Genomic DNA, 12967 nt, shown 5'->3' with positions numbered 1-12967 from the left:
CCAACTTTTGTTAGATTATTTGTAGTATTGAACAATTTATGATAATATTATGGATTACTTAAGCTTTAATGTGCAGTGGTTTTTCCAACAATTTGTATTTATAGTAGGAAATGTGGATATACTAAGCATTATTGACTATATGTTAAACTGTTTCTTAGTCTTAAGAAAATAATAATGAAATCACTTATTAGGAAAAATAAAGATGACCTAAATTAAGGATATAGCTCAGTGGTAGGGTACTCAGCATATACAGACTCTTAAGTCTAATCTTCAGCACTGCAAAAACAAGGGGTGGGGGGTCATCTATCCTCTTCAAAGTACAGTGTTAATTCATAAAACTTTCTTGCATTCTTTTCAGAATACTTAAAAAGAGATTAGCAGATTGCTGTCTAATGTTTATGTTTTATGTTACTAGCAAAAAAGAAATTAAGGAGATTAGTCCTAACCTTTTTGTTTTGGTCAACATACAGAGGTGGTACAGAATCAACAAGACAAGCAACTCAGTTGATCAATGCTCTGATAAAGGATCCAGACAAAGAAATTGATGAACTTATTCCAAAGAATCGTTTGAAAAGCTCCTCAGCAAATTCCAAAATAGGGTCATCAGCACCTACCACCACTGCTGCTAACAGTTCCTTAATGGGAATTAAAATGACAACTGTAGCTCTGTCATCAACATCTCAAACTGCCACAGCACTTAGTGTGCCTGCAATTTCCTCTGCATCTGCTCACAAAACCATTAAGAACCCAGTGAATAATGTGAGGCCTGGTTTTCCAGTTTCTCTTCCACTTGCATATCCTCCTCCACAGTTTGCACACGCTTTGCTTGCTGCTCAGACTTTCCAGCAGATCCGTCCACCAAGGTTGCCCATGACCCACTTCGGAGGTACTTTTCCACCAGCTCAATCCACGTGGGGTCCTTTTCCTGTCAGGCCTCTGAGCCCTGCCAGAGCTACTAACTCACCTAAGCCTCACATGGTGCCTCGCCATAGCAATCAGAATAGCAGTGGTTCTCAGGTGAATTCAGCAGGTTCTTTAACTTCAAGTCCAACAACTACAACCAGTTCATCAGCTTCAACGGTGCCTGGTACATCTACAAATGGCAGTCCAAGTTCACCTTCTGTCAGAAGGCAACTTTTTGTCACAGTTGTGAAGACATCCAATGCCACAACCACAACAGTCACAACCACAGCAAGCAACAATAGCACTGCACCCACAAATGCCACATATCCTATGCCTACTGCCAAAGAACACTATCCAGTATCATCCCCATCTTCCCCATCACCAACAGCTCAGCCAGGAGGGGTTTCTAGAAATAGCCCTTTGGATTGTGGATCAGCATCTCCAAATAAAGGGGCATCTTCCTCAGAACAGGAAGCAGGTAGTCCACCAGTAGTAGAAACAACAAACAATAGACCTCCAAATAGCAGCAGTTCTTCTGGGAGTTCATCAGTCCATTCTACTCCGCAACAACCTCCGGGATCTGTTTCTCAGGAGCCAAGACCACCTCTTCAGCAGTCTCAGGTTCCTTCCCCGGAAGTCAGAATGACTGTTCCTCCTTTAACAACAACAAGTTCTGCTTCAGTGGCGGTGCCTTCTACTGCCCCAGTGACTTACCCTATGCCTCAAACACAAATGGGATGTCCACAGCCTGCTAAAATGGAAACCCCTGCTATTAGACCACCCTCTCACGGCACAGCTGCCCCTCATAAGACCCCAGCTCCAGTGCAAAATTCATCTGTTGCAGTCCTCAGTGTCAATCACATTAAAAGACCTCACAGTGTTCCCTCTTCTGTCCAGCTACCTTCGACCTTAAGTACACAAAGTGCTTGTCAAAATTCAGTACATCCAGCAAATAAGCCTATTGCTCCCAATTTTAGTGCTCCCTTACCATTTGGGCCCTTTAGCACATTATTTGAAAATAACCCTACTTCTGCTCATGCCTTCTGGGGAGGATCTGTTGTTTCATCTCAGTCAACACCAGAATCCATGCTATCAGGAAAATCTTCATATTTGCCAAATTCTGATCCTTTACATCAGTCTGATACTTCCAAAGCTCCAGGTTTTAGACCACCATTACAGAGACCTGCTCCAAGTCCCTCAGGTGGGTTTTTTTTTCTGACATTCTGTTCAACATAATCACTTTTGGTCCTTTCTGGTATTTATACTCTCTTTGGACATGTAGACAGAGATTTTATTTTGTTTCTGTTGTACTGGTATTAACCCCAATGTTTTATGCATACAAGGCGGGATATCTACAACCAAGCTACATTCTAGCCCAAGATTGTTTGATTCAGTTAAATCATACAGCTGTATGACCTGTAATTTTGACATTACTCCTTGACTTTTTTGTTTGTAAACAAATGAGAAAAATATAGAGCTTACATAGTCATTAGCCATTTGTGCTATTTCAATTTAAATTAACAAATCAAAATTAAAAATTTAAAAAGTAATAGAATTAAGAGTTAATCTTCCAAATAGTCATATGTTAAGTGCCAAATGAGTACTTGTGGCTAATGGCTACTATGTTGCAAAGCAAAGATGAGTGAACATTCCCATTATGATAGGAAAGTCTGTTACACAACATTGATTTGTAGAAAGTCTAAAGATCTGATTATAAGCTATTGCTTTTATTTTTACTTTGAAAATTTTTTTTAGATTTACAGAAAAAAATGTTTCAGCTGCTCCCATATGTAAATATACTATATAAATATAATAATGTATGAAAACTAAGAAATTAATATTGGTTTCGAAGTGGAGATGATGCTCAAGTGATAGAGTGCCAGCCTTGACCTGAAGAGTTGAGGCCCAGAGTTCAAGCCCCATGACCGACAAAAAAAGAGAAAAATTAATATTGGTACAGTGCTGCAAAGTAGGCTAACTTGTTTTCAATAATGTCCTCCTGTTTCAAGGTCCAGTCCAGTCAAGGTATCCAAGGATAACACATTGCACTTACAGATAACGTGTTTTAGTATTAGACTGATGTACAAATATAGTACAAGTACAACGACAGAATGAGTAATTGAATCAGAGTATGTTGCCTGCAAACCGTAAAATGTTTAATGTTTAGTGTTCCATAGAAAAGTTGCCAGTTTAGATAGAGCATTCTGAGTGTTTACTTCAGCAGCACATATACTAAAATTGGAAAGATAGAGCATTCTGAGACAAGAATTTGTAGTTTAACAAAAGCTCAATGTTACTTTGATCTATTTCTATAATATGTAAAATATTTCTTTTGGAGGAACCTAATTGAGATGGTTATGTATATTTCAGTTGTATAAAGGGATTTAAGTCCCACAAGTCAAATTATAACTACAATGTATCTTGATCAATGCCACCCATTCCCATTGTTATCCCTTGTATTTCCTCAATTATTTTTGAGTATTAAAGCAGTACAGCTGATATAATTTTATTTTAAAATCTTAGTGAATACCAATGCATGGGATTTTGTGTGTGTGCGGGTGCGGGTGCGTGCGCCAGTCCTTGAGCTCAGGGCCTTCAAGTACTGTTCTTGAGCTTTTTTGATGCTTAAGGTTAGCACTCTGCCATTTGAGCCACAGCCCTACTTCTGGCTTTTTGGTGATAAAGTGGAGATAAGAATGTCACAGAATTTTTCTGCCCAGGTTGGTTTTGAATGTTACTAAGATCTCAGCCTCCTAAGTAAGCTAGGATTACAGACGTGAACAATCAGTGCCTAGCTGGAAATTCTTATGATAGTTGTACTTCTTATGATAGTACTAGAATATTTTAGTTTTTACTTTTCCAAAAGTGAAGGCTAAAATTAAGATTTAGAGCCAAGCATGGTGGCATGCATAGTAGCATATACTAGTAATCCCAACACTGGAAAAGTGAATATGGAGGAAAGCATTCAGGCCTGATCTACATACTTAGAACCTGTGGCAAAAACAAAAGGATTTGAGGGCTGGGAAGGTGGCTCAGTGGTAGAGCGCTTGCCTTGCATGTATGAGGCCCTGGGTTCGATTCTTCAGCACCACTTTAAGTAAAAAGAAAAAAGCTGGAAGTGGCGCTGCGGCTCAAGTGGTCGAGCACTAGCCTTGGGCTGAAGAGCTGAGGGACAGCGCCCAGGCCCAGAATTCAGGCCCCACGACCAGACCCAAAAACAAAAGGATTTGAGAAAAAGAACTTGTTTTGTTAGAAGGCATAGAAAACAGCAGAGTTTTAATGTGGGAGGCTTAGAGGGAGGAAATAGACAGTTTGTGTTACACCCCAAGTTAGTGTTTTGAACTTACTTGTCATAATCTACAAAAGGATAGTATTGCTGAATTCAGGTCACTTAGTTAAAAATATTCATTCTTGGTTTTCTTACATAGGAAACATCTCTTGGTCTGGAGATTGGGCTCCAGGTGTAGGTAGACTAGCAAGTACAGGGTCCCATTACCACCTCCCACAAAAAGGAAGTATCTCTTAATTTTTGCCTAACAAATATTTCTGCTTTTTTCATTTTTTATATGTAAACTTTTTCTGGATAATTTTATCATTAATGTTTTAGATTCAGATTTTTTTTATTTTTGAGATTTTTTTTAATATGTGGTGGTATGGGAGATTTAACTCTTTGAGTCTTGTACATGCTAAGCAAGCATCTTTAACCCTTCTTACTTTATTTTGAGACAAGGCCTCAGTAAGTTATCCATTTTGATTCATACTTGCCAACTTGCCTCAACCTCTGTAAGTAGCTTTTTGAGATGGGATTTGACTGCTGCCCAGGTTCATACTATATGCTACCTACACTTGGTTTCAGATCTATTTTTGAAGTTTATATATTTTTGGTCAGTCGTGGGGCTTGAGCTCTGGACCTGGGTGCTGTCCCTCAGCTCTTCAGCTCAAGGTGAACGTTCTACCACTTGAGCCACAGCACCACTTCCAGTTTTCTGAGTGGTTTATTGGAGATGAGTCTCATGTATTTTCCTGCCTGGGCTGGCTTTGAACCATGATCCTCAGATCTTAGCCTTCTTAGTAGCTAGGATTATAGGCATGAGACACTGGCACCTTGCTTCTTTTTCTTTTTTGAGACAAGGTCTGATTATATAGCCCAACCTGGTATTGAATTGTCAGTCCCACTGCCTCCCAAATGCTGAGATTATAAACATGTACCACCATGCCAAAGTGGGAGAACTTTTTCTTATAATTGAAGTTGTATTGGATGTATTTCGGGCCTCTAAGAATTTCAGTTTTATCTTAATTACTTCTCTTTAGAGTAACTAATGATGATAATGGATTTTTTCCATTATAGGTATTGTCAATATGGACTCGCCATATGGTTCTGTCACACCTTCATCCACACATTTGGGAAACTTTGCCTCAAACCTTTCAGGAGGTCAAATGTATGGACCTGGAGCACCTCTCGGAGGGGCACCTGCAGCTGCTAACTTCAACCGACAACATTTTTCCCCACTTAGTTTATTGACTCCATGTTCATCAGCATCAAATGGTGAGTAATAAATATATGAGTCAATCTGAAAGCAAAATTTGCATGTTTCCTTCAAAACAAATTTTCCTAGTTTAGAATTTTTAGCTTTGAAACAAATTTTATGAGATTTTTTTTTCGGGGGGGGGGTCTGGTTGTGGGGCCTGAATTCTGGGCCTGGGCACTGTCCCTCAGCTCTTCAGCTCAAGGCTAGTGCTCTACCACTTAAGCCACAGCACCACTTCCGGCATTTTTCTTTTTGCATATGTGGTGCTGAGGAATCGAACCCAGGGCCTCATGCATGCAAAGCAAGCGCTCTACAACTGAGCCACTTTCCCAGCCCAAATTTTATAGGATTTTAATACTCTGAATAAAATTTGTCATTTTTTTGGTAATCTGTATAATTTCTGAAGATCTTTACCTTTTTTTTTTCTTTGGCCGTGCTTCAGGTTGAACCTTAAGGGCCTTACACATACATGATAGGCTCACGGTCTACCACTGAGTCACATTGTAAACCTAGTCCTATTATTTATATCTGCTTTTAGCTTGAGAATCTACAAGCAGAAAGATTTCTGACTTTACAAAGTGTACTTTTGTCCACCTAAATTTCATCTGCTACATAAACAGCACAAGACAGAGTCATCTCAAAGGCAGTATTATGTTCTTTAAAGCATCAGTAATCAACAAGACAAACATTTTAAAATGCTGAAGACTTTTAAGCTTCAAGATTTCTTCTAAAAGTGGCAGTATATGTAATAGAGTGAACCTTATTGACAGAATGAAATAGTAAAACATTTAAATATTTGAGAGGCACATGAAAGCACATTGTCAGTTAAAGCATAAGTTGTTTCATACAATATACTATTTATATACTATGTAAGTATTGGAAATATATACCAATAGTAGGAAAAATTAGGGCATTTCTGATTGAAATTATTTGTCTGTGTGTGTGTACATGTGCATGTCCTAGGGCTTAAACTCAGTCTCAAGAATTTTCCTACTTGAGTTGACTTTGAAGTATCATCTCCTGAGTAGCTAGGATTCCAGTTCATTTATCTTTGTGGGTATTTTTCTTTTTCTTTTTTCTTTTTTTTGGTTCTAGTTCTGTTCTGAGGCATGGACACTGTCCATGAGCTTTTTTGCTCAAGGCTAGTAATCTACCATTTGAGCCACAACTCTACTTCCAGATTTTTTTGCTACTTAATTTGAGGTAAGAGTCTCATAGACTTTTTGCCCAGGCTGGGTTTGAGCTGGAATCCTCAGATCTCAGCCTCCTGAGTAGTTAGGTTATAGCCATAGTGTTGGCTGATTTATCTATTTTTGTAAAACGTTTAAAATGTCCTGGTAGTCATAATTGAGGTAAAGAGAATGTAGTTTGACAATATTATATAGCAGCTATTGAATAGCATTTTTTTAAATCAAAATGCAAATTTTTACTATGCCTATGATCTGTCCAATCAATCTTGAATTGTCTCTGCCTGGGGTAAAAGAAACAAATACTACATACAAATAAGGTTTTTTAAATTGTGAAAGTACCATACAGAGGGGTTAAAATTACATGAGCAAGGTAATGAATACATTTCTTATCAAGCATTGTTGCCTCCTCCTTTGTTTCCCCTTCCCATCGCCTCCCCACCTCCCCCCACCAAAGTTGTAAAGTTCGTTTGTTTGACATAGCATCTTGTCCATTTAGCATCTTGCACATTTCATTGTTGCAATGGGTCCACCTGTATCCCTATTTAAACAATTTGTTTTGTAGAGTGCTTGCCTTGCATGCATGAGGCCCTCTTCAGCACCACATAAGAAGAAAAAGCTGGAAGTTGCCCTGTGGTTCAAGTGGTAGAGTGAGTGCTAGCCTTGAGCTGAAGAACTGAGGGACAGTGCATAATAATAAACAATTTGTTTTTTCCCTTCCCCTCCCCAAATTATACCAACATCAAATACAGTAAAAGCAGGTTATACTGTGGGGGAGGGACATACAAAGCAACAAAAAAAAACCCACCTTATAAATATGTTCGAAACTTGGTGCTAGAGATCAGACTCAGTGGCCTCATGAATGGTCTTACCTCTAAGCTCTTCACAAATAGAACACTTAAACTAAATACAACTTTAAGTAATAAATAGCTATTTCTAGAGATGATAGCAACAATGAGGAATGATAGTTAACTAATGATAGGTGCTAAAGATGGGTATTTTATCATATTTAGGAATCCACTTTAGGTACAAAAAGATGGAAGCTATTTTAAGATAAGAATAATATAACAGGTCCGCTCAAAGGATACTATGACACTGCTGTATGAAGAATTGCACTTTCCAGCTAGATGATGGTGGCTCACACCTGTAAAGCTCAACTTCTCAAGAGGCTGAGACCTGGGAAGTTGAGGTTCAAAACTAGTCCAGGCAAAACAGTCTGGTAGAGCTCTAGCCATGAGCAAGAAAGTGTAGTGCTAATCACTGAGTTCAAGCCCTGGTGCTGGCACCCTACCTCCGAAAAAAGAAAGAAAAATGAACTTTCTTAGATATAATTTCTTTGTATCTGGCACAATTGTAACTACTCACTTTTTTCATTAATAGCAACTAAATACCACTTTGAGAAAAAGAAAAGATACCTTAGCTAGGTTGCCAGTGGCTCACGCCTGTAATCCTAGCTACTCAGGAAGCTGAGATCTGAGGATTGCAGCTCAAAGCCAGCCTGGGCAAGAAAGTCCATGAGATTCTTATCTCCAGTTAACCACCATAAAACCAAAAGTGGCAGAGCACTAGTCTTGAGCTGAGAGACAGGGCCCAGACCTGGAGTTCAAGCCCCACGACTGACAGAAACAAAAAAATCTTACAATTTAGAAGGGGAGAGATTGATCAGAATACATTATATACAGTCACATTATATACAATGTAACTGTCACACTCCTTTATTTAACTGATATATGATAATTTAAAATGAGAAAGAAGTTAAGGAAGCACTGGCTTATGGCTATAATATAGCTACTAAGAAGGCATAGTTTAGAGCATCCACAGTTTCATTCCTACCCTTGCTTAAAACTGAGTAGTCGTATCTGCAATTAATTACTCCAGCTATATAGAAAGCATAAACAGTATTCTTTCAGCCTGGCTACTTAGAGCATAAACATGACAAAAGTCCATCTTACTTGAATGGTGCAAACAACATGGAAGAAAGAAAGGAGACACAAAGTAGTGTTTAAAGCTTAGAACCATTATCAAAACTCCTTTTGAAAAAATAATTTTAGCTGATTATGGTGGTGCACATGAGTAACTTTATCACGTGGAGGTGAGTGCAGAAGGATCTTGAGTTTAAGGCTAGCTTGAAACTAGGCTATTTCAAGACCTTAAACATATAACAAGATTAGCATGAAGAATCCATTTATATTTTCTCTGATTTACCAATTGGTAACATGTTGCCACATTCTCTTTTACATTTTTATTGTTTTTCCTGTACTATCTTAGAATTAGTTGCAAATGTCTAGGCCTCTTATTTCTAAATATTTAATTTCATAAGAATAAGAACAAGTTACAATGCAAAGGTCAAATTAAATATTTTGTATTAATACAATATTTATATTCTAATATATAATAGTTGCTTATATTCATCAGTTATCTGAATAATACTTTTTTTTTTTTTGTCATGGGGCCTGAACTCTGTGCCTGGGCACTGTCCCTCGGTTCTTCAGCTCAAGGCTAGCACTCTACCACTTGAGCCACAGTGCCACTTCCGGCTTTTTCTGTTTTTATGGTACTGAGGAATCAAACCCAGGGTCTCATGCATACAAGACAAGCACTCTACCACTGAGCTACCTTCCCAGCCCCTGAATAATACTTTTTTTTTCTTTTTTTTGGGGGGGGGTCTGGTTGTGGGGCCTGAACTCTGGGCCTGGGTGCTGTCCCTCAGCTCTTCAGCTCAAGGCTAGCACTCTACCACTTGAGCCACAGCGCCACTTCTGGCTTTTTTCTTATGTGGTGCTGAGGAATCGAACCCAGGGCCTCGAGCATGCAAGACAAGTGCTCTACCACTGAGCCACCTTCCTAGCCCCCTGAATAATACTTTTTATGATTCCCTTTCTTCCAAGATTCAAATTTCTCTTCAGTGACAAATGATCTGGGTGTTTTCTCCTAGTCTTTCTAGAGTTTTTAAAAACTGTCAGTCATTTGGTAGATACATACTTCCCCTTCTTTATTATCTTGACATTTCTTCATAATTAAATTTGGAGTATATTTAGTAAACACAGATAAAGCACAGTGTAATTTTCTAGCAGAAACATTTTTTTTAACATGTGAGTCATGTTGCTATTTGAATTTTAACTCTGGATCCTGTTTTCATTTCAAAATTAGAATGATTTTACTGATGTTAGTGAAGCTTAACTTCAGCTTATCTTGAAGTTCCTTCCAAGTACTATATTTTCAATTTTGTATTCTTTTCCTAAAAATTATTCCTTAGTTTAAGAAGCAAAAAATAGATCTGCCCCATCCTCTGAAACCTTATTTAGAGGGATCTGATAGCACATGCCTGTAGTCACAGCCTTTCAGAGATTAAGGGAGGTGGAAGAGGGGAGTTGAAGATCACCTTGAGCAACCTATTGAAGGCCTCATTGCTTATGCCTATAATTCTAGCTACTCAGGAGCCTAATACTTGATTTGAAACAACCCATGCAGAAAAATCTTCTAGATTCTTCCAAGTAACTGGCAAAATGCTGTTGAGCATAGAACTACAGTAGATACAGTTTAAGTTTTATTTCCATTTTGTTCACCAGTAATACTAATGTCAATATAATAAATTATATTTTTTAGGCACTTGGTGTAAGCATTTGACATTGACATGTATGCCTCTTAGAACCCTATCTGTGGGTGTTGGGTCAGGGAGTGTGTGTGTGTGTGCACATGTGTGTATGCGTGCACACAGAGGCTTAGATCCAGGGCTTTGTGTTCGTGTTTGGCTTTTTTTGGTTCATGGCTAGTGCTCTACTACTTACTTCAGCCATACCTCCACACTGCTGTTTGTTTGTTAAATAGAGATGGAGTTTCATAGACTTTCCTGCCTGGACTAGCTTTGAATTGTGATCCTCCAGGATAGCTGTGGATACAGGCATGAACAGCCAGCACCCTGGCCTGCCTATGGAATTTTCTGGGCCAAATCTCATCACACGTTTATTCTCCACTGACCCTTGCTTATAATATTTTGTAGGGACCCATATCTAACCTTCCTTTTCTCCCGGTTAACTGAACTCAATTCTTGCTCCCTCTAGTCTGATACCATGGGTACTGCCAGGTACTGATAGCTCACACCCTATAATCCTAATCCTAATCTCAAAAGGCTGAGAGCTGAGGATCACAGGAGGAGCCAGCCAGATCTTGTCTGTCTAGACACACATACACAAACCTAAATGTATAAATGGGAAAATTTTATGAAATGATTGGTTCTGGGTCAGTCAGGCATAACCAATAAATTATGGATCTAAAGTTAACAGTTTAAAAATTTAAACTTCCAGGTTCCTTTACCATTTATGTCTTTAGGTTTAGATGTGCTTAATACTTGTATGTGTGCATGTGTGTGTGTATGCCTATGCTGGGACTTTTTACATGAAAGTTAAATTTTGTCATTTGTGGCTTTTTTTTTTTCTTTTTTAATAATGTATGAAATTGCTGGGCACCAGTGGCTCACACCTGTAATCCAAGCTACTAAGGAGTCTGGGATCTGAGGATCGCAGTTCAAAGCCAGCCCAGGCAGGAAAGTTCGTGAGACTCTTATCTCCAATAAACCACTAGAAAACTGGAAGTGGCGCTGTGGCTCAAGTGGTAGAGCACTCGCCTTGAGCTGAAGAACGCGGGGACAGGGCCCAAGTCTAGAGTTCAAGCCCCAAAACTGACCCCCCCCAAAAAAAAACTATACTGTTCTAATGTGATAGCACATAACTACAATTCCAGTACTTAGAAAGCTCGGGCAAAATTGTAAATTCAAGGCTAGTGTGGGCTGTAAAATAATACTCAATCTCAAAAAATAAATAAATAAAACATAGAAATAAACTGAGGACAAAAGAATTATAAGCTGAAAAAAATCTTGAGGCAAAAAAATTGAAGACAAGTGGAAAGGTAACTAAAAATTTTATGAAAGTTTATTTACACTAAACAAACTGATCACTAGAAATGATATGGCTTACTAAGTATGTAGCTTAGTAGTAGATTGTTTATTGTTTTCTTAGCATGGATACTACTATAAACTTGATCTATAACACTATGACAACAAAAACACCTAGAAATGAGCAATATACAAACAATAATTAACCTAGGCAAAATGCATGTTTCAGTAGTCTAGCAGAAATACTTCGTTTTACAAATATTTTGATAAAGACATACAAAGATTCAGACAGTTTATCTAGAAGAAACAATACCAAAGTTTGTGAGTCTTGGCTTTTTTTTTTTTTGGTCCAGTCGTGGGGCCTGAACTCTAGGTCTAGGTGCTGTCCCTCAGCTCTTCAGCTCAAGGCTAGCGCTCTACCACTTGAGCCACAGCACCACTTCCAGCTTTTTTTCTTTTTGCTTATGTGGTGCTGAGGAATCGAACCCAGGGCCTCAGGGATGCAAGGCAAGCACTCTACCACTGAGCCACCTTCCCAGCCCTTGGCTTTTTTTTTTTTAAGATATCCTAAAATTGCCCATCTGTCAGAAAATAAAGTATTTTTCTCTAGCAAAAAGAAAATAATCGTTTATTTTCAGAAACATAAAACAAACTTGGTTTTGATGCAAAAAGTTTAGATTTCTATTAACAAAGTTTGATAAAATTTGAAGAGGAAAGGCAAAATAGCTTCCTATTACTGTTTTATCAGCATGATCAAGGTTCTGAACGAAAAGTCTTCAACCTCTTTTTTTCCTGGCTAGATTTTCCAAATTTTTCCATCCTTTTGTTTTCTTCATTATATCATATCAGAAAAAGAGGAGTTCATACAGTACACAAATTGGGAATTGCTAGTACAGGCAATGATATTTCCTTACTTCCATTTTGTTGTGGTTTATCATGTGGTCATGGAACTTTAAACAAATTTTAATATGCATAATTTATTGCTTAAACATTTTTTTATTTCAGCTTTTCTCAAGGGATGTCCTAAGAGTTTAAGATTTGTTTTTATAAAACAACATTCTATAGGTAACTTTTATTCTATTGAAATATCTCTTCTCTAGATTCTCCTGCACAGTCAGTATCCTCTGGAGTTCGTGCACCATCTCCCGCCCCATCATCAGTACCTTTAGGGTCAGAAAAGCCCAGCAATGTCTCTCAGGACAGGAAAGTTCCGGTCCCTATTGGAACTGAACGTTCTGCACGTATCAGGCAAACTGGAACTTCAGCTCCATCTGTTATTGGGAGTAATTTGTCTACATCAGTAGGGCACAGTGGCATCTGGTCCTTTGAAGGGATTGGTGGCAATCAAGGTATGATATGGTAGCTTGTTTACTTGAAAGTTAAGTCTATATGTTTATTATCATAAACACTGTTTAGTTCTATAGTTATTTTTTATTGTGCTTTTGTGCTGGCATTGG

The 12967-nt window shown here is 38.3% G+C and overlaps 1 protein-coding gene across 2 annotated transcripts in view; it reads left to right on the top strand.

Annotated features, from left to right (window-relative positions):
• The window catches only part of Ankrd17 (ankyrin repeat domain 17), a 110807-nt gene that overhangs the window by 94034 nt on the left and 3806 nt on the right, over nt 1-12967 (top strand). For both annotated transcript variants that reach the window (XM_013020182.1, XM_013020183.1), the window contains 3 exons: nt 471-2104; nt 5252-5449; nt 12611-12859. In XM_013020182.1, coding sequence (XP_012875636.1) covers nt 471-2104; nt 5252-5449; nt 12611-12859 — 2081 coding nt within the window. The remainder of the gene's footprint in view (nt 1-470; nt 2105-5251; nt 5450-12610; nt 12860-12967) is intronic.

This window comes from Dipodomys ordii, unplaced genomic scaffold (assembly GCF_000151885.1).
Source record: "Dipodomys ordii isolate 6190 unplaced genomic scaffold, Dord_2.0 Scaffold49, whole genome shotgun sequence".
In the NCBI taxonomy this organism is placed as follows: Eukaryota; Metazoa; Chordata; class Mammalia; order Rodentia; family Heteromyidae; genus Dipodomys; species Dipodomys ordii.
The sequence above is the reverse complement of the archived record's forward strand: the minus strand, read 5'-3'. Positions and strand labels throughout refer to the sequence as shown.